Genomic DNA, 27,958 nt, shown 5'->3' on the forward strand with positions numbered 1-27,958 from the left:
TTATTAATGTCTTATAATTTCTTATTTGACCGTCCTCTACTACTATTTCACATCTAGGCTACACAACACACTCATGGTCTTTTTATGCTTACTTAATATCGACAATTAACAAAAGGTTCCGTAATGGTATTTTAAATGTAAAAAACGTACCCAAGCTGTGACATAAATTCAGACCACAATCCTGTATTCGCAACTATCCGATTAAAACTTAAAAGAGTAGATAAGGCTAAACCCAGTCAGAGAATAGCATGGAGTAGTGCTGACGAGACAGCAACAGAAGTATGAAGACATGGTAGACACGCAGTTAGAGTATAAGGCAATGGCTTCCACTAAGGAGAAGGTAATAAAAGAAAACATTGAAGACATGTGGGGGAAAATTAAAAATACTGTCTTGGAGGCAGCAGACCAAAGTATACAGAAAGAAAACCGTAAACATAGAAAACCATGGATGACAAACGAAATATTACAAATTCTGGAGAGGAGACGGATGGTAAAAAACAAAAACCTTACAAGATACAAAGAATTCAACAGGAAAATTGAGAAAAAAATAAATGTAGCTAACAAAGATTGGATGAAAGAAAAATGTAAAGAGGTAAAAGATTTGCAAATGAAGCATAAAGATAGCGAACTACACAGAAAGGTTAAAGAAGTAGCTGAAATGTGAAAACCCAAATACTTATCGATTGTAACAAACAAGAAAAACCAAATGGAATTAGACCCTGAAAAACAGAAAGAAATATGGGAGCAATATCTTAAAGATTTCTTTGGTGATCAGAGAACAGAAGAGCCTCCACAAATAGATACAGATGAAAAATTAAACATTCTCACCGAAGAAGTTTTGCAGGCTATAAAAGACGCAAAGAACAACAAGGCACCCGGCGAAGACCTAATAACAGCCGAACATCTTAAACACCTAAATGATAATGCTGTCAGGAAATTAACATACCTCTGCAACATTATATATAAACATGGCATAATACCGCATGACTGTTTCCTAAAAAACAAAAAGCAAGAAAATGTGAAGACCATCGAACCGAATTCACAATAAGTGTGAAGAATACCTGAGTCGTTCTCAATATGGTTTTAGAAAGGGTACAGACACTAGAGATATCAATGATGACATAGAAAGAAAACAATTAATCTGGTTCGGACATGTTAAAAGAATGCCAGAGTACAGATGGCCTAGGAGAGTACTGGAATGGATCCCTCCTGAAAGAAGAAAGAGAGGACGACCACGGAGAAGTTGGCACAACGATATTGATGAAGCAATGGCGGCAAGAGACTTAGAAGAGGCAACTGCATATGACAGAAAAAGATGGAAATTGGGGGCGGAGAAGCGGCGACAGCCGTAATAAATCCGTTATTATATATATACAGACACTAGAGAAGCAATAATGGGATTGACACTGATGGCAGAAAGGTATCTTGAGGTTCAAAAATGGCTGTATGTGTGCTTTGTCGATTATAGAAAGGCCTTCGACCGCATCAAACACGGAAAATTGATTGAGGTGCTAAAAAAAGTAGGGTTCGACAGACACGATATAGCTATCATAAGTAATACATACTGGAACCACACAGGATGCATTCGAACAGAGAACGGAAACACTAAGTATATCAATATAGAACAACGAGTGCGTCAAAAGTGCATTTTATCCCCCCTAATATTTAATGTATATGCCGAACATATAATTAGAGCTTCTCTTGAAGACAGCCCTGAAGGTGCCAGGTTTGTACCCCGCCTTAAATTCCACACCGCTAAAAAATGACTTTCTATCCATCTAAAGATATTTCTGAAAATAATTTATAACATCATCATCATAATCAGTCATTTTTAGTCCATTGATAAACATAGTCCTTTCGTAAATAATTCTATTGCATCCAATTTTGAGCACTTTGAATACAGTTATGCTGGATGCGATTGATATCGTCCGAACACCTTATTGGAGGACATTTTCTGTTATGATATGCATCGTCTCTAGGTCTCCATTGTAAAATTTTTCGTGGTCCATCTTTTATTTCTGACTCTGGCAACATATCATGTTCAGTTTTATTTCAGCGTTGTAATTCTTTTAAATGCGTCCGTAACACCAGATTTTCAAAAAAACGAAAAACATCTAATCTTGGACATATATTCAGAAGCGAGAGATATAAATTCCTTCAACTAATAGTGGAAGACAAAAAAGGTAGGAAAACGTGGTACTGGCAGGCGACAAATGACCTAGATGTGTAATGTTAAGGATTGGATAGCACAAGACATCCAAACTCTAGAAAGAAAAGCAGAGGATTGAGACGAGTTTGCAGAAGCTACTGCCAACCTCCATTAGAGATGACACTTAAAGAAGAATCTTCAAATAAAAAATATTCTCTTTTCGTCCTATTATCTTTCATTGTAAGGGTTTGCCAGTTTTATTCTTGGTTTCAATTACATTTTCGTGTTTCTTACTAATACCACATTACCTCTACTAAGACCACATTGAGGATCAAAGAATGGCCCGTTTGAAAATTCCATGTTATCTGATTCAAGAATAATGAAAATCGATAAGGATTAAGCACTAAACCCTAATGTAAGTCTACTTTCGTTTCACCTGAAATTTATCAGTCTCTTATACACCATTCCAAACCATAGTTCTCACTTATTGTAACTTTTCTTCTGCGTTTAAATATATTACCCTCGGTATATAACTAATTAAATTAAAGGAGATTAAGTCGACTCTGTATCTGACTAAAAATAGATTTAGCCGATTTGATTGATATTCTACAGAACCACATCGTACGTTACATTCTTCGTGATTAAATCTTTTTTATCAGGAGCTGTTTTGTTCTTTCGTCGACAAAAAAACGATAAATTCGTCAATCAGCAGACCGTTAATTCCAGAGAAAAGAGGGAGTGTATTCAGGGTTATTGTTGAAACCGTAACGCGCTGTTGAATGGAAATGGATAAATATACTTCCCACGAGTTGAAATATTGTTTAGATTTGGTGTAGCATAAAAACGTATCTGTTTAAAATATGGCTGCACGAATTTTCCTAGCTCGCTAAAAGAATTTTTCTTGTAAATGATAAGCGTGTATATGTGGGATAGACATTCATTTGAATATGAAAAATCGTTACATTTAAATTCAGGAATTACCATTTTCTCTCTTTATATTGATGCGGAACAGCAAATTACTGATAATAAATATTATATAGAACATAATATATTATATATATATATTATGATCTGCTTTTGACTTGCAACTCTCTGCAACTTTGATCATTCGATAAATAAATTTTCAATCACCTGTTTTTCCTTTGTCTTTCCTTTCAAAATTGCAACCGGAAATACTTTAAAATGCCTTGACGTTGGGGGCCAGTTATTATGACCTGCTTTGTTTTAATTTTTGTTAATTCTAATTGATTTAAACTAGATCAAATAATATTTAATTTCTCAGGGTTCTTTACTTCACAATAAAATTTATTTTACTTTCAATTCGTGGCTACTAGTATTTCCGGATGCTCGCTTTCTTTAGGATAGACAAAGTGAATAAATATTATAACACAATTTATAACCTTTTAAAACAATCACCATTTATTTCAATACCACATATAACTATTAACATAAAAATTGTATACACTGAATTATCCATTCCTCAGAGCAAAATAAAACTTAATTCTGTTATTTCCTTTTTAAATCAAATTTATTTAATTTACTGCAAAATTGTTCTCATTAACTTTCTTAAAAACAAACAAATTTTATAATATGCAAATTTTCTGACTTATGAATTCAATTCTTTTTTATCAATTGCTATATGATATGAGTTTAAATAAAATATATGATGTTCATACAACGCTTATTTCACAAACAAGTTGACTGACCTTCTTTATCTTCTTTCTGCGATGTCTGCCAACGGATACTGACTTAGTCTCCGGATTGTGTTCCCGAAATACTGTCCAATTTTGCAAAACACTTGTGGCTCTGCTTTTTCCTTCCAAAAACTGTTACACAAAAAACAGTACTTGCTCAGTTTCTCCCCAAATTAAAAAAAAAGCACCTCTGACTCGTTTCACAATAATAATAGTGGGACTCTTTCCGCAAATTGCGTCTCCCGCCTCTAATGGTTATCTTGTACAAACTTTATATAACTTTTTTCCTTTTCTTACAGATTTAGGAGTCTCTTCGGATACAAGGAGTTTGAGATTCTCGACCTCGATTCGTCTACAACTATTCTATTCACCAACTTAAACTCACCCATAAAAACTTATACTTCTTTTTTTACACTGTTTTCAAACTGGACTTCTTATTCTGGCTGTTAAAAACACAATAATGATTCCTTACCCTGTTCTTAAAGTGCACTTCTCGTTCTCGATCTTAAAAAGACAATGATTCAAATCTCCTGGTTCAATTTTCAAGTCTACTATCCTATTCTCCTGCCCTAGTACTTTCTAGCCAATCAACAGTCATTCATACAAATTCATCCCACTACCAAACTTCAAATTTTCCTTATTTTAAATTTTAAGAAACCAAGCGTGTTTACTGTAATTGGTTTTTTCCCCAATTAACAGGATACGATATCGACTAAGCTTTCTTTTGTTTTGCTACAGGCAAATGCCTCTTTGTAAAAGATAACATCTATTCACCTTCGAAGAAAATAATATACAACCCAGTATATATCTAACATTAATTTTGAATTTTTATCTGCTACAAAACCATGTATAATTATTTTTAAAATTTTAAACAATAATTTCTTACTTTCTAAATAATCCCTAATTGTTTTTCTATACAAATGTTCTTAGAAACTATTCATTGTTTTAAATCCACTGTTCTCCGAAAACACTTATTACAAATAAAACATTATATTTATAAATTTTTAACCTATACAGGGTCTTGAATATTTCTCATCTCATGGTATTTATTTTCGATCTGTTTTAGAATCATAACCATATATATAATATAATATATATAATAATATCATAATCATATATATATATATATATATATATATATATATATATATGTGTATATATATATATATATATATATATATATATATATATATATATATATATATTATATATATAATGTAAACTGTAAAAATAGATAATCAATCGATAACTGTATCAACATTAACCAGTACATCAATACGTCACTTAAAACTTAAGTATGTATATGCGAGTATTTCACGCAAAAATAAAAAATATATGATTTAAGTTTTAACATATTGTTTTTGTTATAGTGAGACCTCTTTGGGTTCGACTACTTGGGGACAATAAGCCACTTTCTGCCGAACACACATACGAATTAAGCTGCGAAGTCGTAGGATCTCGACCTGAACCAACAATTACTTGGTGGAAAGGAAGTACTCAAATGAAGGAAACTAGGGAAACGGTAAGTAAAATATGCACACCTATTTTGTATTACTTGATATATTTTCATAAGCCACAATTGAAATAAAAAATATTATAGTAGACCGGTTCCAAATAAAATAGACCTACATTTGATTGGATTTATAAATTTTAATTTCAATCTAGACTAGACTATGTTTTAACATAATATGTTTTAATTTATAAAACAAAAGAAAACTCTAAATATAGTAGATTTCTATCCAAAAATAGCAATATATGATAAATATGACATAAACCCAAATTACAATATTGACTTTATTACTCTGAAACAAGTTCAGGTATACTTCTTAAGGCACCACAGCAATTATTTGTCTTTATCTTTAAAAGAATTAATATTTATATCTGACAGTTCACAATGGTTCAAAGATTGTTATATGCTATATACAGATGCATCCAAAAGTATCCAAGGTGTGGGATGTGCATATTGGAATAACAATAATAAAAACAGTAAAATATTTAAACTCAATTCCATCATGAGTATATACACAGCTGAATTAATAGCGATAGTGGAAGCACTATAATATTTATCTAATATAAATCATTCAAAGTTTATAATTTATAGTGACAGCAAAAGTTCTTTAAGTAAAATTAGTGTCATAAATCCTAAATCAAAAGTAAATTACATTGAATTATATATAATAAATAAAATTAAAAAACTTCAGCAGCAAGGCAAAACTGTTAAGTTGGCATGGATTAAAATCCGCTGTGGAATAACTGCAAATGAAATAGTAGATGAATTGGCAAAAAAGCGGTGCCACAAAGAGTATTAACTCATTATCTTTGTACGTCTAGAGATATAGAATCAGACATATTCAAGGATCTTAAGAAAGAATGGAAAGAAAGGTATATTAATTAGAATATAAATATAGGAAACCATTACAGAGCAATCAGAAACCATATTACGGATAAATCTTTGCTTTCTGAAATGGAGTCGACAAAGGATACGACAACAACTATGTATATGCAAAATGAGATTTAACCACTGTCTTACACCATCATATATGTTTAAAATAAATCTAGCTGAAAGAAAAAGAAAATCAAAGAATATAATGTCAAATGTTAAGTAATTCTGTTAATTTTATAGGACAATCCTCACAAGGGTAAGCCTGTTGAAGATACAACAACTTCATTGTTCAATTTAGTTTTTTGTTTTAATTTGTAGTATGTTTTGAGAAAGAGTTAAAAATAAACTCCAAAGCTTAACAAACCTTAAAGAGTTTTACTTAGAGGCCAGTATTTGACTACAAAAGCCAAAATATCCATATTTTAATATATATATATATATATATATATATATATATATATATATATATATACATATATATATATATGGAATATGTGTACGGAAAACATAAAAAGTTTAACAAAAAAAAAACAGACCATTTTTAAACGAAAATATAAACAAATTTATTTATACAAAATTACTATTAGTCGCCTAACATATAAGTTATTATAAACGCTTACTATCCGTTATGGTCAAAATAAAAGCATCTTTGTGTAGATATAAGGGTCCACAATGCCAAGTTGTAATTTAAACGAAAAAAGCAGATGACCCAGGGAATTGGGGCAAAGTAATAAAAACCAATTACGTGTAAAATGTCTACAACAAAACTCGTAGTCGGGCACATGGTGGTCCAAAATGGGTGAAATTAGCTCAGTAATATTGTTATACGTTAGAACGAACGAGGTTATTTCCAGTTTAATGCAGAATTATACAGCAAAGCTTATTTTGGCGTTATTAAAATTTCTTATATACGGTGGCTTGGATGTACCAATAAAATAGAAAACGGGTGATATTTTTTAATCATAGCAGTACTAAACAATATTTGCTCTATCTTTAATGGTCTTTTTACTATTATTGTTACCTATTTTTTTTTAATCAAACGTATTTTATTTACATTTACAGAGACAATTGTACTTTATTAATGTCTTAAGATTCAACTAATGCATAGGAAAAGTAAATAACCATGTTTGTTTTTTATTTTTCTATCTGGATGACTGGTTAATATCCACTTTTATAACTTTATTGAAGATTCCAACTACAAATTAATATAACAATCACAGTTTAATTGACAAGTTTAAGGAATCACGTTTTGAAATAGTTGAAAGTTCTATATTATTTAATACCTTTACTGGAAATTAATCAATTATTATCTATATTGTCTACTAATATACATATAACTCTTAAAATATAAAATAAAAAGTTCAATTTGTCCACATATGCATAGGTACATCTTCACCACGCCATCTGCAAATCCCTAGATCACCAGCTGCATTGGAACTACCTTATTATATAACGAGTTTTAATTGACTGTCAGTACTGTGCTTTCTAATCGCGAGATGTAACTATCACATCCATTTGATGCATGGCACAAAGAAAAAAGTTTTGCTTAACCGGTGCCACAGGGAGCTGACAAACTTTGGGGATTTATAGTCTTTCATCATCATCAGTCGCATTATAGCTCGTTATGAGCCAAAGCCTTCTTCAGAACAATCTTCCATTCGCCCCTATCTCTGGCAACTCTTCTACATGCTTTAGCGATGATGGATTTTAGATCATTCTCTATGTTATCTTGATACCCAAGTTTTGGTCTTCCTCTAGCTAGTCTTCCCACTGGTCCTCTTCGGTCGAAAATTTTTCTGATCGTTGCATCTTCATCTCGCCTAATTACATGTCTTATCCATTGAAGGCGTGCTAATTTAATACATTTTACAACGGTCAGGTTCCACAAAACTTCTGTATAACTCAAAGTTGTAGCGCCTACGCCACAAACCCTGTTTTTGGACTCCTCCATATATTTTCCTTAGAATTTTTCTCTCGAAACGTTTAAGCAATTCTTGGTCGTTCTGTGTTAGTGACCACGTTTCTAACCCGTATGTTAACACTGGCCTTTGTAGTGTTTTATATATGGTAACTTTAATTTTTCTGGGTAGTTTTGGGGTCATCTGTTTCCACAAGCCATAATAGCACTTATTGGCAAGCACTATTCTTCTTTTAATTTCTTCGCTGACATTGTTGTCTTTGGTCAGCAGCGAGCCCAGGTGGACGAAGGTGTCCAAACCTTCCAGTTCCAGATCATCAATTTCTAGTCTAGGTATCTGGTTTTCTGATCCAGTACAATACATATACTTGGTTTTCTGTGCGTTTATTTTTAATCCCATTCTCAGTGCAGACGCCCTTAGTGATCGAAATGTTTCGATCAGAGATTCTGTGGACCTAGCAATAATGTCTATGTCATCTGCATATCCAACCACTTGTTGAGATTTATTAAACATGGTGCCATTCGTATTAATATGGCACTCTCGAATTACTTTTTCTAGTGCAAGGTTAAATAAGAGACACGGCAGTCCATCTCCCTGTCTCAGTCCATTTTTACAATGGAAGGGTCTTGAAAAGTCGTTTTGGATTCTGACTACACTCTCTACGCCTGTGAGTGTAAGTTCCGTTAGTTGAACAAGATGAAGCGGCATTTGAAGTTCCACCATAGCCTGTAGAAGTTTTTGTTTGTTGACTGAGTCGTATGCGGCTTTGAAATCCACGAATATGTGGTGGGTGTCGACTCCGAACTCAAACGTTTTCTCAAGAATCTGCCTGACTGTGAAGATTTGATCCGTTATTGATTTATTGGATCGGAAACCGCACTGGTAGTTCCCAACTATTTTTGTTCAGCATAGGGGATCAATCTTCTGTACAATACGTTGGACAGTAATTTATATGCCACGTTAAATAGGGTGATGCCTCTATAATTATCACACACCATCATATCTCCCTTTTTGTGGAGAGGATGCATTACACCTAATTTTCAGTCCGCGGGCGTTTCCTTCCGTTGCCAGATTTGGGTTACTAATTTATGCATGTATTTAAAAAAGAGTGTCACCACCATTTTTAAAGAGTTCGACAGGAAGATTGTCCAAACCGGGCTTTGTTATTTTTCAATTTTGAAATGGCTTGTCTAATTTCTTCTGTGGGGGGCGGCTCTTGAGCGTTTTCATCCATTTCAGGCAAAGTAATTTCTATTTGGTCTTCTTCACGACTGTCGCTAAGCAGTTCTTAAAAATGATTCGCCCACCTGTTTAGTATCTGTTCTTTGTCACTAATTATGGAACCATGTCTGTGTTTACATGCTGTTATCCTGGGTTTGAATTCTTTTCTGCAGCTATTTATCTTCTGGTAGGATTTTCGCGAGTCTTTTCTATTGTGGTGGTTAACAATCTCGTTTAGAGCGTTTTCGTATGGCTCTTTCTTTTTCCTTCTAAACATCCTTTTTTAACCTAATTTAATCTTTTTAAGGGTTAACAAGATTTCTCTAGGAAACCCTATAGTTTTCACATATTTTATTCTCCTTAATTACATCTTTTAGTACTCTCATAGTCATACCACATAAAATCGTGGCTAAACGAAAAAGCAATTATAGCATTTTTCATATAAAAATGCTTCCACGTCATTCAAGATTTACGACGTCAGAACCCCACAGCGTTGTTAAAACATCAAAATAGTTAGTAAGTGGGGAATTTTTAAAATGTCAACTATTTGTCAATCTATTATATTTAGAGTAAATACACAGTAAAAACATTTTAATACAAAATTATATATTCTAAATTTTAAACTTACCTCTTTTAGGGCTTTAATAGTAAAAACGTCCCGCCATTATTTCTTGTTCAAAATAATCTGTCTTATATGAAAGCTTATCAGCTTTCTACAGACTATTTATTTGTTTTGGCATAGCACAATCACAATACACAACAATAATTAGTTTTTAAAGCTATTAATCTAAATTTAATAATATGTATTTAAAAATGCAATTTATTAATATATATTATATTATGATTATATTGTGTAAGAAATCAAAACATAAACAAAATTCTTACTCTAAAAAAGCAGCAACACTTTATACACTTTTGCCACACGCTAAACTGTCAATCAAATTTGACGTATTCCCGTATCAGTTGCGTACAATTGTCTAATCTATTTAATTAAAATTATTATTTTGTGGAATATTGGACTTAAAGAGTTATTTCATAGAATTTATATTATTAATAATAACAAATATTTTTGGGTTATTTAATCAATATAATTCTAAAATTTTCAATATAATGATGATTACATTTTTCTGATTACTACACCATGTTGACGCCTGTGAAAGATCGAGCAGTTCCGTATGGGTTTCGTATTATTAGCTGTGTTAGGAAAATTTGAACTCTAAGGTTGACGTTCTGGAAATTTTAAATATAAGTGACGTATAAATTGTGACGTGCAAGCATTTTTATATGAAAAATGCTATACACAGCTGTGTATACAAACTTATATGTGGCGACTGCCCAAAAACTTACATCGGTCCAACTGGTAGAACTTTTATCAAACGTATAGCAGAACATAAAATCTCTTTTAATTATAGAAAAACAGACTCTACGTACGCACTTTGCCTTCTAGACTAGACTCTAGAATTTCAAATACTTCACATTCAAAACAAAGGCCTTAAGCTACCTTTATTAGAATCTATGGGAATCAACAAATTAAAAAATACAGACATAATTCTGAATGACCAACTTGAGACAAACAGTTCTTCCCTCCTCAACGTTAAAGACTATAAAATGTAAACACATACCAAAAATAGATCACTTGAGACATACATTCTGACCAAAACAGTTGTAGTGATATTAATTTAGAATAAATTTTGTGGAAGTGTCGAAAACAAAAGTTTTCAGTGTTTTATTGTTAGATAATAATTATGTTTTTTAAAAATTTGGCATAACTTCTACTGGTAACCTGAGGACGTCAATTATGATGTAAACATGTAACGTTAATATGTCAGTATCCGTGATTGTCTTCTTCATGTCACTTAAAAATTGTTACTTTTCACAATAAGGAACCTGCAGAAAAAAACATAACGGCAGGTCGTGAAGACAAAAAATTTTACTTGAAAATTGCGGAAAATACGGAAAATTTGATTTTCAAAAAAACCCGAATTTGATTCAACTCTAAATTTCCTTTTCTTTTGGTTTATCTCGTATCACGTTTTCTGTATACAAAAAGACATACTAAGTAAAATCCTGGTTGAACTTCGTATTGAAATCCTCCGATCTAAAATGATACTGTTGCGTGCTGAATGTTTAATAAGGTTTATAGTTATAGTCGCAATTTAATTAAAAAATGGTTATATATCACAATTAACTAAATAACATGGCTATCGCACTAGAATATTTTGGACAGATTTTCGCTGAAAATACCCCACCGTGTGACAGTAGGGTAATTTAAAAAGTTTTTCGTGCGGTCGAGTGGGTGTTACTACTAATTAAAATTGCAAAATTGTCACCCAAAACAAGCTGCGGTATATAATAAAAATGTTTATGTAAGCCGTCCTATAAAAGTTTTGATATACAGCAGTTACAAAGTTAATAATTACAGTTGCGAAATAATTAAAATGGTTTTTTTTTCATATTTCGGTCAAGCCCAACGAAGTTTAGTATTTTCGGTATAAACTTTTGAGACTTTAATTCTCTATGGAAGGTAGTTTATTAAATTACTAAATTAATCATATTTTAACACTTATCATGAAAGTAATAAAAATAAAAATAAAATCAGAAATATATGGATAGTTATGAAGTTTCAGATAAGAAAAAATATATAAAATATTGTTAAAATATAGAAAATGTAGACAACTAAATAAAAAATCTATACGGTAATAAATAATATATTGAACAAAAAACCATTTAACAAACTAAATTAAAAAACAAAATAACTACAGCCAGTTCCTATCACAGCTATACTGGATGTACATCTGCTCCTCTTTCCTTGAGCCCTTGTAAGGACATGATGACACTCTAAATATTATAAGTTTGCTGTCTCCATTGGCTGCGATCCTGTGCCAGATGGACTTTTTTATGTACGGATTTTCACACCAGAGTTTTCATTTAGTCTGCCCATCCTGTTGGAGATTTTCCTCTTGATCTTTGGCCTTTTATGGCTATGTGGCCGAAATAATTAAGGTAATATCGGTCTACTATTTTTAATAGCCTGTCTTTTATATTAATCTCTATCAAAATTGATACTTCTATTCTGTGTCCTGTGCAGGACATACATAGAATTCTTCTGTAGAACCAAATTTCAAAGGCTTTGATCTTACTTTAATCGATTTTTTTAAGAATCTTTAGGATATTTTAATTAATTTAGCTATTAATTTAGGTTCGGCCCATTACTAGTCTACGCTTGATTTTTGAGGAGCTGTTGCCATTGTTGGTTATCAGGAAGCACAGGTATACAAATTGGTCTACTACTTCAAAATTCGCTACTTGTGTATCTATTACAACAGAAGTTAGGTTCTGGCGTTTGTGGATATTGTCGTACTAAAAGCAAAAACAAAAAAAAGTACTGCATTATATCCAATTGTTTAAGGAAAATGCAAAACAATATGATAAGTAATTAACGAGCAAAAGAAAGTATATGTATATGTACATAAACAATGAGGGTAAAGCAAAAGGTGCAGGAGTTTGAATACCTTGTGGTTACCCTGACAAATAGATCTCCTAAGACGGGTCCATTGTATCACCCCTATTATACGGATTGGGCCGATGAGAACCTAGTCGACGATGTTTCTGGGGCCCATGCTGTTCCAATAACCTTGTGGTCTCACAGAAAGCCACAAGTCATTTTTCCCTCTCATTTAGTTCGGTTGCATTAAGATCGAACCCAGGATCTGCCACCTCTGATAGGTCAGTGCCGGGTACTTCCAGAAGACATCTGAGGAAGTTTTCTTCTCCTTAGTCTCCGTTTTGGGTCATCCGCCAATCCAAGTAGATAAAGGTGCCGCCCTAGTCTACAGTAGCCAGTAAGCATACTGACCACCAGAGGGCTTCTTCTAAGGTCTAGAAGGAGAAGTTGGAGCATATCCTATCTCATAGGTCTACAACTGGCCCAGGAATCCTGGAACCTCCGCAGAAGAAGCTCTTTGAGACGACCCCGACCAGTACTAAAGTGACCACCGACAGAGTGAATAAGCCCTGTCTTACCATGGCGTCAGCTCGTTCGTTCTCTTCCACGCCTATGTATCCCAGTACTCATATCAGGTTAACCCTAGTTGCCCCCAACAACATCAGCAAGTGCTCTATTGCATTCAAGAACCAGCTTAGAGCTGACTTTGGGCGCTTCCCAACCCCTTGATTTAAACCTGATTCCTCTCTCACATCCTCCAGTACCTGTCCGCTCGTACATTCTGGACCCATCTGTGAACTAGATGAGCTGGCTTCGACGGATCAGTGCAGGCACTCGTTCCATCTAGTTATTTCGGTTAGGAAATTTAACCAAAAAGAAGAATAAGAACTCAAATTGGGGGCCATGCTGTCCTGTACCATATAAGTCACAGGATAATAATCCAGGGTTTGTCCCAAGATCTCACAATGGCTCATCTGATAAATTCCCAACCAGTATCCAGAGTTAAACAAGACGTATTACGTGGTTAGAGTAATGAACAAGATTATAAACTGCTGTTTGAGAAATATTCTCACCAACATTCTACAGAATCATAATTCCTAGTACCACTTCAGCACATTATTCTTTCAAAGTATACATATCTACCCTGTTCTGTATAATTAGTTGTTCTTTTGAAGATTATTTACAGTTCTAAAGCAGTTAAATTTTCCTACTATAACTCTCCTAATATATAAGGCGTTTAAAATAACAGTGGTCAGTTTAACATAATTTTAAGAAACGCAAGATTTTACTAAAATCACTATCATTATAATAGTAATGCGTACGTAAAACTCTTGATGGAGGGATTTTAAACCAATTTATACAGGAATATTTAGAGGAAGGGTTAAAATTACTTACACCACTGTTTCATAAAAAGGTTATTGGATTGAGAAAGATACAGGAAATCAAATTAACATCGTGTACAAATAGCAGTGCAGGTTTTATGCCCCAGGTTTGTTACTCACTGAAAACCCATCATCTGTCAGTCACCCAACATGGGTGGGTCAAGTCAGTGGTCAGTCATCAACGCGTGCAAGAAAATCATATGTAAGATTATTGAAATATCTGAAATGTACATGTGGGATAAATGGTAGTAAGACATATCCCGTTTTTCTATAATAGTCACTGGGCAAGGACTGTTATAAAGTCAGTCTTGTATGATGGTTTTCAATAATCTTAGCCTTCTTTTTTGTGTGCTTGGTAAAATGTCGATTCTAAAAAAGTCCCATTTTTTATTTAATGTTTCTTTATAAAATAACTTAGTAGGTTCGTTTTGCTTCCACCTAAGTCACTGTATTCTTAACCAAGGTAGTGGTTCATTATCGCAATTTAATTTTCCATGTGTGTACTTTTAAAATCTTCGCTAACCATATGTGTAAAATGGAAGGATTTATGTCTTCGTGACTTCATTATGATAGAATATCAATTGTTTAGGACATAAATTCGCTTTCCTCTGGAGTAAGTCTCTATTGATCCAAAGTCTGCATCGTTAGGTAGGTAGGAATGACCACCCACCATAAACTTTAGATCAGTTGTTTTCGCCTGATTGGTGTCAATAAGTATTATCTTTAATAAGCATAAGGCAACATTTTCAGTTCCTATGTTATCTGGTGCGTGTATCACTGTAGGCAACAATATTGAATTAAGATGAGCGTGTCTCAATGTTTTATATATACGATTTTCTGCTAACCTCGAAAGACAAGCATCTCATCCACCCATACTTGAAGCCTAAACCAGTTAAAAGTTCCTGACAGCTAAAGTTGCAAACGTACATATTGCGTTTATAGTATTCTGTGGACGTACCGAGCTTGGAAAAAGCGAGAGTCTTTTCTAGGTCAAACGTAAAAGAATACTAGGATTCATCATTCTGGGATCTTTCTTCATCGTAATACAACATAGAATTACGTAATTTCATGTTGACGGTAAAGATAAATTTTCTAATTTTATAGTTATTACATTTACTGCAGGTATTATGTGTTATATGGAAATAAAGATTAAATTTTGATAGGGGGATTTCAATCCTTAAACAGGATTGAAATTTTTGTCGTTACAGGATTCCTTGTACAAATTATACATAAGAGTAACATTAAATTGTTAAGAAAAATATTTACAGCTGGGAATTTTAGTTCTCGTTTAATGTGACTGATATTCTGGGAAACTATTGACGTATTCTCGAACCATGTTCATGCTTTCCCTAGAAATTTTTTTGGCAGAAACGCGACGACATCTGCAATTAGATCCAAGTTCGATTCCATTTTGTAATTTTTTAACATCCTTCGACATTTGGCTTTTAGATACCTATCTTAAATATCTGAAGAAAGAACTTTTTAGAGACATTGATGCTTTTCCCTTTTGCTTGTATGTAACATTGATTACTAACCGACTTTGCAGGATATGATTGATATCTGCATATGCATAAACATGGATGTGTATCAACAATAGGTTCAGCCATAGTCAACAGTCAATAACATCATCCACAAAAACTGCCACTTGACTAATAAAAAAGTGGTGTATTTCAGACTTACACCACAATTTAACTACAACATGTGTGGTTTTGCTTGCCGATCAAATCGATAATGTAATCTATGAGACAAGAGAAGACGTTTGATCTACACCATTTTGTGTGCTAATAGACCAAATGAATATGCGCATAACTCACTAATGACAAATAACTCACTTACACCACTTTTATTTTAACCGCCTCATATTTCAAAAATTCTTGATTCTCTATTTTTGGTATACTGTAAAACAAACTTGTTTATTTAAAATCTAGTATATTTTCTGATTGTTATGATATTCTTTGTAAACCATGTTTGGTTTAAACTTGTTTTGATTTGTTAATGGTTAAGTTCAAGAGAAAGGTAAATCTAGACACTCTATCGATTATGCAAAATATTTTATGCTAGTATCGGAACATTCCGATAAAATACAGATAACCAAATATTACTTACTTATAAAAGCCTGACTTATGTTCTTTATAGTTGAAAACAACATTTTATCACAAAGTTAGTTCGGCTTTTTATCTAATAAATGTACCAGTGATCCTATGTTTTCTGTATTACATGAGGTCTATCAAACAATAAACAATAATCTTTATTCTACCACTGTTTTTTGTGACTATGCCAAAGCTTTTGATTGTGTAAATCACGACATTTTAATAAAAAAAACTAAATTTCTACGGAATTTTTTTTGTACTGGTTACAATCTTACTTGAGGAATAGGAAACAACTACACTTGAGTGCAAAACAATAGACTCAAAATTGATATTTGAGGTTACACCTTCTGTTTTAATGTAATAAGTATGAACATAAAAGGATGTCATGTGCAAACAATAACTTTGTTATTGAACTTACAAAAACTGCTATTGCATTATTTGGAAGACGCATTATAAAAACAATATGCAATACGAACAGAGTTTCCTAAATATTCATCACAAAACGTTGGAACTAACGCAAAAAAGACGTTATGAACAGAGAAATCATCAATTACAAAATGAATTTCTTTATTTTTCAGTATTTGATATTATCACCCCTACTCCTAATTACACTTTCCAATCGATTTCGCATGGATCGGATGACTTTTATAATAAATTCTTAAGCCATTGCTTCCCATTCATCATTAAACTCAGCTCTCGATTCCATTATGCTCCTTGGTGCATGATTCATGGTCTGGACCCTTTTTTTAAGCTCATCCCAAACATGCTCTATTGGATTTATGTCCACGCTCAACGCAGACCAATTTATTGTAGGTATACCGATCTCAGTCAGATAGGTGATGGTGACTCGTGTGGTATGGCATCGTGCCTTATCGTGCATTAAAATAATGGCATCACTAATAAATCCCGCGTATGGAACCACATGTTCCTCCAAAATGTCTCTGATATAATGATCCGCTGTTAAAACTCCTCAACGTCCTCCACCAGGCACGAAAAACAACTCGGTTTTTTCATCCATGGAAATGCCTGCCCAAACATTCAAGAACCGTCTCCATATGACACAATTTCTCGTATACAACATTGAGCAAATCGGTATCCTGGTCTTCTATAGACTCTTGTCGTTGCCATGTAGGTATATACTACTTTCGTCGGAGAATAATACCTGACTCCATTGATAGCCGCCCCAATCCAGATGTTCTCGAGCAAATTCTAATCGCCTTTTCTTCTGGACTGTAGTTAGCTTTTGACCCGTAGCTGCCCTTTTTGGTGTCAGGTTGGCTGCCTTTAGTCTCCCTCTGACTGTCCAAACACTGGTAACTACACATCGGACCTCGCTAAGCTCTTTTTTGAGATTAGCACCAGTTAAATGTCGATTTCTCAGGGATTTCAATACAAAAAATCGATAATCTCTCTCCGTTGTTATTCGTTTACGGCCTCCTCCTTAGTGGCGGACATAATCAGCAGTATCTTGGTACCGACGATACACTCGGGACACAGCAGATTGGCTTAAATTTAGTCGATTTGCCACGGCCCTCTGACTCAGGCCTTCTCACAATAGTGCTACTGCTTGAGCTGCTTTGATACGTACGATGTTAACCGAACGCATTAAGTCGGTGCGTGTCGATTTAAATGAGTAAAATTCTGACCCCCTCTCTACGTGTTGCATTATTTACTTGTAATAAGTCATTGGATTCACTCACCAAAAAACAAAACTTTTTTAAAACTCAATAATGAGGTTAATGATTATACACTAAATATTTTTAAATTTACACTTTTTAGGTTGAAACAAGAGACATACTTTCGCAAAATAATTTTGTGTCGATTATTTTGCACTCAAGTGTAGTTAGAGCAAATGATACTGCCTCTAGTCACAACAGCATTGTATGTGGAGTACCACAAGGTTCAGTACTGGATCCTCTACTTCTTCTTATCTTTATAAATGACATCACCAGCTTAAAAATCGATGGAAAAATGTCTCTTTTTGCTGATGATACCAGTATTACCTGGAGGAACTCTAATATTGCGAAACTCTTCACGCAATTATAACTTCTGATCTATTTAAAATAAAAACCTAGTAAGACTCTAATTTACTCTCTTGTAACGTGGATAAGACAGTAGCATTATTCTATAAAGGAGGTTATCAACCATTGCTTCTTAATAACAGCCAGATGAGTATCGTTGATTATGTAAAATTTCTTGGTATTTTTATAGACAGCAACCTTAAATGGTCCCTTTATATCGATTTGTTAAGTAAGAAACTAGCCCCAGCCTGCCATGCAATAAGATCTGTTCCGAAGAAAATCAATTTAGCATCTTCCAAAATAACTTATTTTTCTTTGTTCGAGTCTCATCTTCAATATGGCCTTCCTTTTTGGGGTTCTAGTACAGCTGCCCAATCTAATGGTATTTTTAAATTGCAAATAAGGGCAATACGGTATCTTTTTGGCCTCAGTAGAATAACACATTGCAGAAGCTAGTTCAAAAATCACGGGATTTTAGCTCTTCCATCTTTATGTATTCCAGAAACTGCTTAATTCGTAAACACCTACATGTTTTTCCAGCAAGACCTAATCATGACTACTCCACCAGAAATTCAAGCTTTGATGTGTATTTACCGATCCCCTCCACGTGAGTTAGTAAAGAAATCTGTATTATATTCGGCAAAAAAATAATACAACCATCTCCCTTTGCAACTTAAATCTACAACTTCTTTTCTTAAGTTCCGTAAATTGACAAAAGTAGTATTGACAAGCAACTAAAGTATTTTAATATATATATTTGGGTATCACATGCAGCAACTTAAACTTATTCGTAAACTAGTTCGTAAGGTTTTATTATGAAATTTGCAATTTAGTTAAATTTTGCAATGGATTTTATATTTTATTATCTTTTATTTTGGACATGTCCTTCGACGAAATGGCCTTGAAAAACTTACCATCCAGGGAAAAGTAGAAGGCAAAAGAAATAGAGGTAGATCTCCCACACGATACACGGACCATATTGTTGCTACCATTGGCGCTCCATTGTCAGAATGTGCTAGAATGGCAGAAGATAGAAAAACGTGGAGGAACATTGGGAAATTGAGTTAATAGCTTTATGATATCACGATACCTGCATCAGGTTAACGACTAAGAAGAATCTTTTATTTTATAATTCTGTTAATTTCTTAATTAATTAATTATTAATTATGGCGTTAGCTTTGCAGCTTACGTAGCTCTATTATATTAAAATGTCTATTTTTTAGCATTTAAAGTTTTAAATAAGTATACAAAAAATATATCCAGCCCATTCCATAAAAGATACGCAGTAAAATATTGTTAATTAATATATTATACCTATCAACGTCACAGAATCGGAAAAAATTCGGAAGTACACCTGTACGCTTTTCGAACCATTTGTCGACTCTATCAATATAAACACCCAAATAAAAGTTTTTGACATTGATGGATAATCATTTCCAAAATCGCTAAAAACTACCATTAGTTACATCTTTATCGGAGAGCGTCTAATCGAGTTTCTCTACACATATCCCTCACCTAGCGGAAAAGCAAATATCAAGTTCTAATATAAATTTTGTGTGGCACAAAGGCCTTCACTGCGACTTAGATTGATATTATTGAATGTTCGACCGTTTGTCATGGTTTTTTATTAGAACGGAATCAATCAGGTCGAACGTCGAGTAACATTTTAAAAACTTATTATCGATAGTGGAATATATATCTGCAAACTTTGTATTTTCAACCATTTCTTTTTTCTACGTCAGCGCTTTAGTTATACCAATGATTGATAGTTTTTAAAGTATATAAGTACATTCTCAAATAACTGATAATATCAATAACTAGTAAATTTGCTCTTCGCATATGTCGATTATCCAATCAATTGTCATCTACAGTCAGTCATTAAATTTTTAAAATAATAAACGTTTTGCATATAATCCAAGTCAATATAAAGTATGATCTGGTGCACTTCTGATCTGATATCATATTTTTTACTATACTCTATATATATATATATATATATATATATATATATATATATATATATATATATATATATATATATATATATATATATATATATATATATATTGTTATGATTGTTTATTTTGAGTTCAAACTTAGTTTATTGAGCCAATAAAAAAATTATAACTTATCTGTTATCAAAAGTAAAATAATCCTTATATTACCTGTGTTCGATGGATTCAAAAGTTTTTCTAGTTGTCTTTTATCGGGTGGAGAAAAAAGGATAATAATACAAATATATTATATTACAAAGATTTACGTTTCTTTATTTTATATGAACGAATAAAACAATTATTAAATTCTGTCGTTATCTTATCAATCAGCATACAAGAAAGTAAATCAAATTATTATGATAATAAGATTATAAAGCTACATATATTTATATTACGTGAAAAACCAATTTTACTTAAAATTTTCTTTACTTGAAAAAAGAAACCACAAAACTTTAAACTTTTGATTAGCCTAACAAAACCTCAGTTCTTAAATTTGAATGCTAATGACCCTGATGTCGAAATGATCCTTCACAGATATAAAATTTAATTGTACAAACACTTACAGTTTATTTTCTTCTTGAGTTGTATGTGGAACATACCCAGAAAAGTCCAGTCTCCTCAAAGATGTGATCTCCCCTCTTTGTCACCTCGGCTCCTTCTTTACGTCTCTGCAAACCTCCTTCAGACTACACAAAAAACACCTGATTCACTTCTCCAAACTCCGCTACTTATTTATGACACTAGGACCTCCTTTTGTCAACTTGATGCCGTAAGAATACTTTCACATATCCTTTATAAAATGCCCACGGTAGATACAAGGACCTCCTTTAATCTACTTATTATCTCCTTCTTCAAACTATTCACTTCTTTTCGATACGCCGGTATCCAACTCACGAACTACACCCTATCTTGAGACACACGACTGTTTCCTTTCGATGACCAAAATATGACTAACTTCTCCTCTCTCATGATCGACTCACTAAATTCCCATTTAAAAACGACCGTCCAATCAAAAAGCTTAAATTGTGTTTACCATGATTTTGGAAAAGCCTAATTTCGGTTTCAGAGAAAACTAAATAGCTTACTTTAAAATTGGTTTTTTTCAATACATCATTTATACATATTTCAAAAGATTAAAATATGGTCATTTAATACTCGACTATACAAACAATTGAAAAGATTAACTTCAGGTAAAATGTCTTCTAATTCTAAACAAAGGTTTTTTGATAATTTTGTTTGCAACGGAAACAGGTCGTTTGCCAAACAAATTTCTATTCTTATCTACACTAAATCTTATCTTAAATTACTATATACCATTTGTCTATATTGATATCTTGAAATTTTATTCCGATGGATATTTTTATTTATTTTTCTTTGGTTGGGAAAGAAAAAGTATGACAAATCCCCGCCTTTGCATATGATAAAAATTACTGAATTATGCAGGGATTTTTCTCTATGCAAAAACAATACCAGCATTTTATTCATAATATTTGTAAACATCGTTGATATTATAAATTCCCCTAATCTTGTCTGATTCTATGTGCTTCAACTCATAACTATTTATCCCATTCTCATTGTTTACTATGTACGGACCCTCAAAAACAGGCATTAACTTTCCGCACACATTGCTAGGTATGTTGGACACGCGCAATGCTCTCACCATAACCTTCTCACCTTTTTTGAAAGTAACTGGTCTTCTTTTTCTATTTTGGTCTTGCCTCTGGATATATTTTTCGTTTGCTCTCCGCAATCTCCTCTACACATTTTCCATTATCTGTGTGTATTCCTTTTGTTCTCTATCTTCCCATGGTCTTAGTGGCATTATACCCTTCATTATATATTCTGGGGTCTCTTTCGTTACAGTGCTCGGGATGGTATTTAGATACGTTTCTACTTCGGCGACTTTCCTATCCCATCGTCGATGTTGACCCTCTGTTGTAATCCGTAGAAACTTCGTCACTTCCTGTATAAAACGTTCCGAAGGATTACTCTGTGGATGTCTGATGCTAACAAAATTTGTCTCTATTCCCCGTTCTCGAAGTTGTCCCTTGAAACGATCATTTCTAAAATATGTTGCATTGTCTAGAAGAATCCTTCTTGGTGTTCCTACGGTGGCTATAAAATTGTCGATTTTTCTCATTATTTCTTCCCCTTTCGTGGTACGGCAACTGTATAATTTTACATATTTGGAAAACACATCTACCATGACTAAAACATGTTTATTCCTCTTCGTCGTCATAATTAGATCGCTTAACATATCTATTGCTACAATATCTAATTTGTTCCGGGATATAATATTTTTTGTAACGTTTTCATTTTTGAAATTTTTAATTTTTGACAGATCTGGCACTTTTGTGTAATTTCTTTTGCGATGCGGTAATCTTGTCGGCAAATATAATTTTCTCGAAAAACCAGCCAGACTTTTCTGCTACCGATATGTCCATTGTCTTCGTGTAATTTCTGTATGATCCTTTCTGCCAATGTCTGTGTTATCACGTATAGTTCCTTTCCATCAATTCGTTTGAAAAATATACCGTTTTCCCTCTCCGCTCTTCTTTTTTCTCTTTCTTCCAGGTCTTCTTGATTTATTCTAATTTCGTTTAACGAAAATACCCCTTCCTCTTGTGTCAAAATGTTCAATTCTACATGAAAAGCAATTGCTTCCTTTTTCCCCGAGTCTTCATCCCTTGTGAGAGCGTCGGCTATAATGTTGTCTTTTCCTTTTATATATCGAAACTCAAAGTCATACTCCTGTAGTAACAAAATGCCTCTATGTATACGATTGTTAACCAGACGATTTTTCATTATATGTACCAAAGCTGCATGATCAGTTTCGATTGTGAATTTTGCTCCCAACAGATAAAATCTTAACTTATTTACACAGAAAAGTACGCTAGCAAACTCTAGTTCAGTCACACTGTATTTTCTTTCGTGTGTTTTTGTCACCCGGGAAATAAAACAAATCGGCACTTCTTGATTGTTTTGTATTTGCGACAAAACTCCCGCAAATTTTTGTATGGATGCATCAGTTCGTAGTATGAAAGGCAAATTGTACATGGGGTGATATATTTTCGTTCCTTTCGAGAATTCCTCTTTTAAAATTTGAAAAGCTTTCTCTTGTTCTTCTTTCCAATTCCATTTAACACCCTTCTTCAATAATTTGATCAGAGGAATATTTCCTTCTGGCTTAAATCAGGAATTAGTTTTTTAAAATAGTTGATCGTCCCGAGAAAACCTCTCAATGTTTTTAAATTAGTTGGTCTTGGGTATTCTTCTATGAGTTTTACCCGGTCCTCGGCTAAACTAACTGTTTGTGTGTCCAATTTAAATCCCAAATATATCACTTCTTTTTGAAAAAATTGACATTTTTCAATATTCAGTTTTAATCCGGCCTTGTCCAATTCTCCCAAAATAATCTTTATGTGTTCCAAATGACTTGATGTATCTGGTGAATAAATGAGTAAGTCGTCGATGTAGTGCACTATGAAATCTTCATATTTATTTAATATTGTATGGAGAGCTCTTACCAATGCTGCACACGCACTTTGTAATCCAAACGGTACTACTTTAAATCGGTATACAATACCATCGATTGAGAAAGCGGTGTAATTTCTACATCTTTCTGCTAACGGTATTAACCAAAAGCTATGTTTCAAATCAATTTTAGAAAACATGTGTGTTCCCGTAATTCTCCCAAAAATAGCTTCGATGTTGAGGGTGATTCATATTGAGATACCGTGTGTTGATTTATATTCCGGGCATCCAAACAAAGCCTCAATTCTCCACTGCTTTTTTTTACAATCACGATTGGGTTGATGTACGGCGAGTCACATCTCTCTATGATTTGATCTTCTAACATTTTGTTAATTTCTCTTTTTACCTCCTGTCGGTATTTATATGGGATCGGATAAGTTTTCGATCGAAAATTTTCTAAGTCTTTAACCTCAAATGAATGTTCATACTCTTTGGCTACTCTGTTTTCTTCATTTATTAAATCTTCATACTTTCTCAATATTACACGCAACTCCTTTTCCTTTTCTTCTCCACATATCAATTTTCTTTCTTTTTCCTCAATTTCTTTACACATATTTATTTTGTATTCTGCCTCCTCCATTTCGCATACTTCTTCAAATACCACTGTTTCAATTGTACCTTTTTCGTCTTCTTTTGTTAATCTTTCTTCTTTTTCTTCTTCTGGGCTCATCTATTCTTTTGAGGAAACCCACTTTTCACTTTCTTTTGCCAATCTCCTCTTTCTTCTCTGTCCTTGTTTCATTGCCAAATTCATTTCCACCGTTTGTTCTTTGTCTAAATCAATTTTCCGTTTCTCATTTTCCTTTTCCACTTCCTTACTGTCCTGTTCTTCTTCTTTTTCCTCTGTGATTTTCATCGTGTTATTTTTGAAATCTATCACCACATGTTTTTCTGCCAACTCATCCACTCCTACGATCATATCATGCAACATGTTTGGCATCACAACACATTGTAGTGCATAAAATTTCTTATCCAATCGTACTTTTATTTGTATTCCTTCATTTATCGTTGCCAAAGTCCGTTTATTTGCGCCCACTAAATTTACCTTGGGAATTTTGTAAATCAAATTCGTTAAATTAACTTCCTCTATTAGTTTTCTGTTGATCAGTGTAATTTCCGATCCAGTATCAATCATAATTTTATTCGGTGTCTCGTTGATAAAACCATCTACAAATTTCAGATTTGCTCCACTTATTTTGTCCTTATTTTCTGCCAATTTAATAAATTCCTTCGGGTGACAAAAAATTCCTGTTTGTTTCTTTGTCTTTAGTGAGCGCCTTTGTGAAAAGACGCTTGCTGTTCTTGTTCGCTTCTACTTCTGTCGCTTTGTCTCTCATCCTCATATTCCTCTATGTGTGTGTTGTTGATCGCTCTTCTATTTTCTCTTGGTCTCTCGGACCCGTATCGGTTTCCGCGATTTTCCGGTTCATTCGTTCTATTATTATTTCGGTTTTCTTGATATGTGCGATTGTTGTTTCTATTCTGGTTCTCTCGATATCTGTTTTCGTTCCATTGCCGATTTCTTTGTTCATAATTTACTCTTCCGTTGTCTCTACTTTCGTTTTCCCTCCTCGGGACAAATTCTCTTCTTGTGTACTCTCTCCTAAAGTTTTGTCCTCTATCTCTATAGTCTTGATTTTCTCGTTGTCTATAATTTTCTTGCGTTCTCCTCATTTTTCTTTCTCTTAATTTTGCTTCTCGGATTTGTAAGAATTGACATAAACTGTCAATATCTTTGTAGTTTTGTAGGGTTATGTGATCTTCTAAGGTATCTTCAAAATGTCTGGCTATTAGTTCCACTAGCTGTTCGGACGAATAGTTGTAATGTTAGTGTCTTGCATTGTTGTATAGTTGTAGGGCATATGTTTTTTCTGATATACCTATATTATCCTGGTATCTCCCATTTTGTAATTCCTTGTAATCTCTATCTGTTGTATTTTCCCCCAGAAATAATTCAGAAATTTTTGTTCAAATGTTTGCCAATTTTGCAATTCTTCTTCTTTGCTATCAAACCATAAACTTGCCTCATCTTTAAGATGGTTCCTTATCGTTTCCTTTGCTGTTTCGAAATTCCCGATATGTCGTACTTTCTTTTTTAAATTGTTAATGAAAATTACTGGGTGTAATTTTTTTACGTCCCCGCCAAACTGTATTTTCGCTTCGCTTGTTCCATGGATGATAACTTCTTTTCTCTCTACTCCTCTTAGTTCAATTTCTGCCATTTGTTTTTCATTTTGCTTTAATCTCCTTTCTACTTCTTTCCTGTCTTCTTGTAGCGCCATTTCAAATTTTTCTTCTAACTGTTCTAATTCCTTTTTCTGACAATTTCGTATCTCCTTCATTGTGTTTTGGATATCTTTTTTTCTCTGTCTCTTGTTTTGCATTCTTTAGGGTTATTTCTTCTATCTGTTGTATCAGTTCTTTCTTTATCCCCTCAACACATCCTTTAATTTCCTGTTCATAGTTTTCCAGGCGCTGCTCTATATTTCTATTATTTAGTTCTATTGCTAGCCTTGTTTCCCGATGGTTTTCTTCCATTGTTTGTGATGTTTCTTGTTGATTTCTATCCATTTTATCCATTTTCTTTGATGTTTCATTCATTGTTTGTGTCTGTATTTGCATCATTGCTAATAATTTTTCCAGCATCCCTGTTTCTTTTCTTTCCTCCATTATTGTCGCATTTCCTTCATTATCCGATCCTTCATCAATAATTGTTTCCTCTTCTATCTTATCCTCTTTCCTTTCTTGCGTTTTGCTTTGACTCCTTGTGGTCGACATGTTCGTTAGATTATTTATCCCCGCCAAATGTGAAATTCGAGTAATGTTGCAAAGACGAAAACTTTTCCTCTTATCCCAAATGCAATAAATTCAAATAAATGCAATAAAATTTTAAAACTTTTGTCAGTTGTAAAAATCAATCAAATATCATAAATTATATCATGTAAAAATTTGTACCTAGAGAAATTTGAAATGTAATGTCATAAAAGCAAATATTATAAACTTCAACCATCGGCAAATAAATTTTCAATCAATCTGCTTTCTTTCTCTATCCGTTTAAATTTTAACTAGAAATACTTTCTACGCCTTACACGTTGGGGGCCATTTGTTATGATTGTTTATTTTGAGTTCAAACTTAGTTTATTGAGCCAATAAAAAAATTATAACTTATCTGTTATCAAAAGTAAAATAATCCTTATATTACCTGTGTTCGATGGATTCAAAAGTTTTTCTAGTTGTCTTTTATCGGGATAGAGAAAAAAGGATAATAATACAAATATATTATATTACAAAGATTTACGTTTCTTTATTTTATATGAACGAATAAAACAATTATTAAATTCTGTCGTTATCTTATCAATCAGCATACAAGAAAATAAATCAAATTATTATGATAATAAGATTATAAAGCTACATATATTTATATTACGTGAAAAACCAATTTTACTTAAAATTTTCTTTACTTGAAAAAAGAAACCACAAAACTTTAAACTTTTGATTAGCCTAACAAAACCTCAGTTCTTAAATTTGAATGCTAATGACCCTGATGTCGAAACGATCCTTCACAGATATAAAATTCAATTGTACAAACACTTACAGTTTATTTTCTTCTTGAGTTGTATGTGGAACATACCCAGAAAAGTCCAGTCTCCTCAAAGATGTGATCTCCCCTCTTTGTCACCTCGGCTCCTTCTTTACGTCTCTGCAAACCTCCTTCAGACTACACAAAAAATACCTGATTCACTTCTCCAAACTCCGCTACTTATTTATGACACTAGGACCTCCTTTTGTCAACTTGATGCCGTAAGAATACTTTCACATATCCTTTATAAAATGCCCACGGTAGATACAAGGACCTCCTTTAATCTACTTATTATCTCCTTCTTCAAACTATTCACTTCTTTTCGTTACGCCGGTATCCAACTCACGAACTACACCCTATCTTGAGACACACGACTGTTTCCTTTCGATGACCAAAATATGACTAACTTCTCCTCTCTCATGATCGACTCACCAAATTCCCATTTAAAAACGACCGTCCAATCAAAAAGCTTAAATTGTGTTTACCATGATTTTGGAAAAGCCTAATTTCGGTTTCAGAGAAAACTAAATAGCTTACTTTAAAATT

At 33.2% G+C, this 27,958-nt stretch overlaps 1 protein-coding gene across 1 annotated transcript in view; it reads left to right on the plus strand.

The window, feature by feature from the left end:
- The window catches only part of LOC140444330 (protein turtle homolog B-like), a 984,236-nt gene that overhangs the window by 600,590 nt on the left and 355,688 nt on the right, over nucleotides 1-27,958 (plus strand). Inside the window, exon 6 of the mRNA XM_072536081.1 lies at nucleotides 5,214-5,365. Coding sequence (XP_072392182.1) covers nucleotides 5,214-5,365 — 152 coding nt within the window. The remainder of the gene's footprint in view (nucleotides 1-5,213; nucleotides 5,366-27,958) is intronic.

Source organism: Diabrotica undecimpunctata, chromosome 6 (assembly GCF_040954645.1).
Source record: "Diabrotica undecimpunctata isolate CICGRU chromosome 6, icDiaUnde3, whole genome shotgun sequence".
Lineage (NCBI taxonomy): Eukaryota > Metazoa > Arthropoda > Insecta > Coleoptera > Chrysomelidae > Diabrotica > Diabrotica undecimpunctata.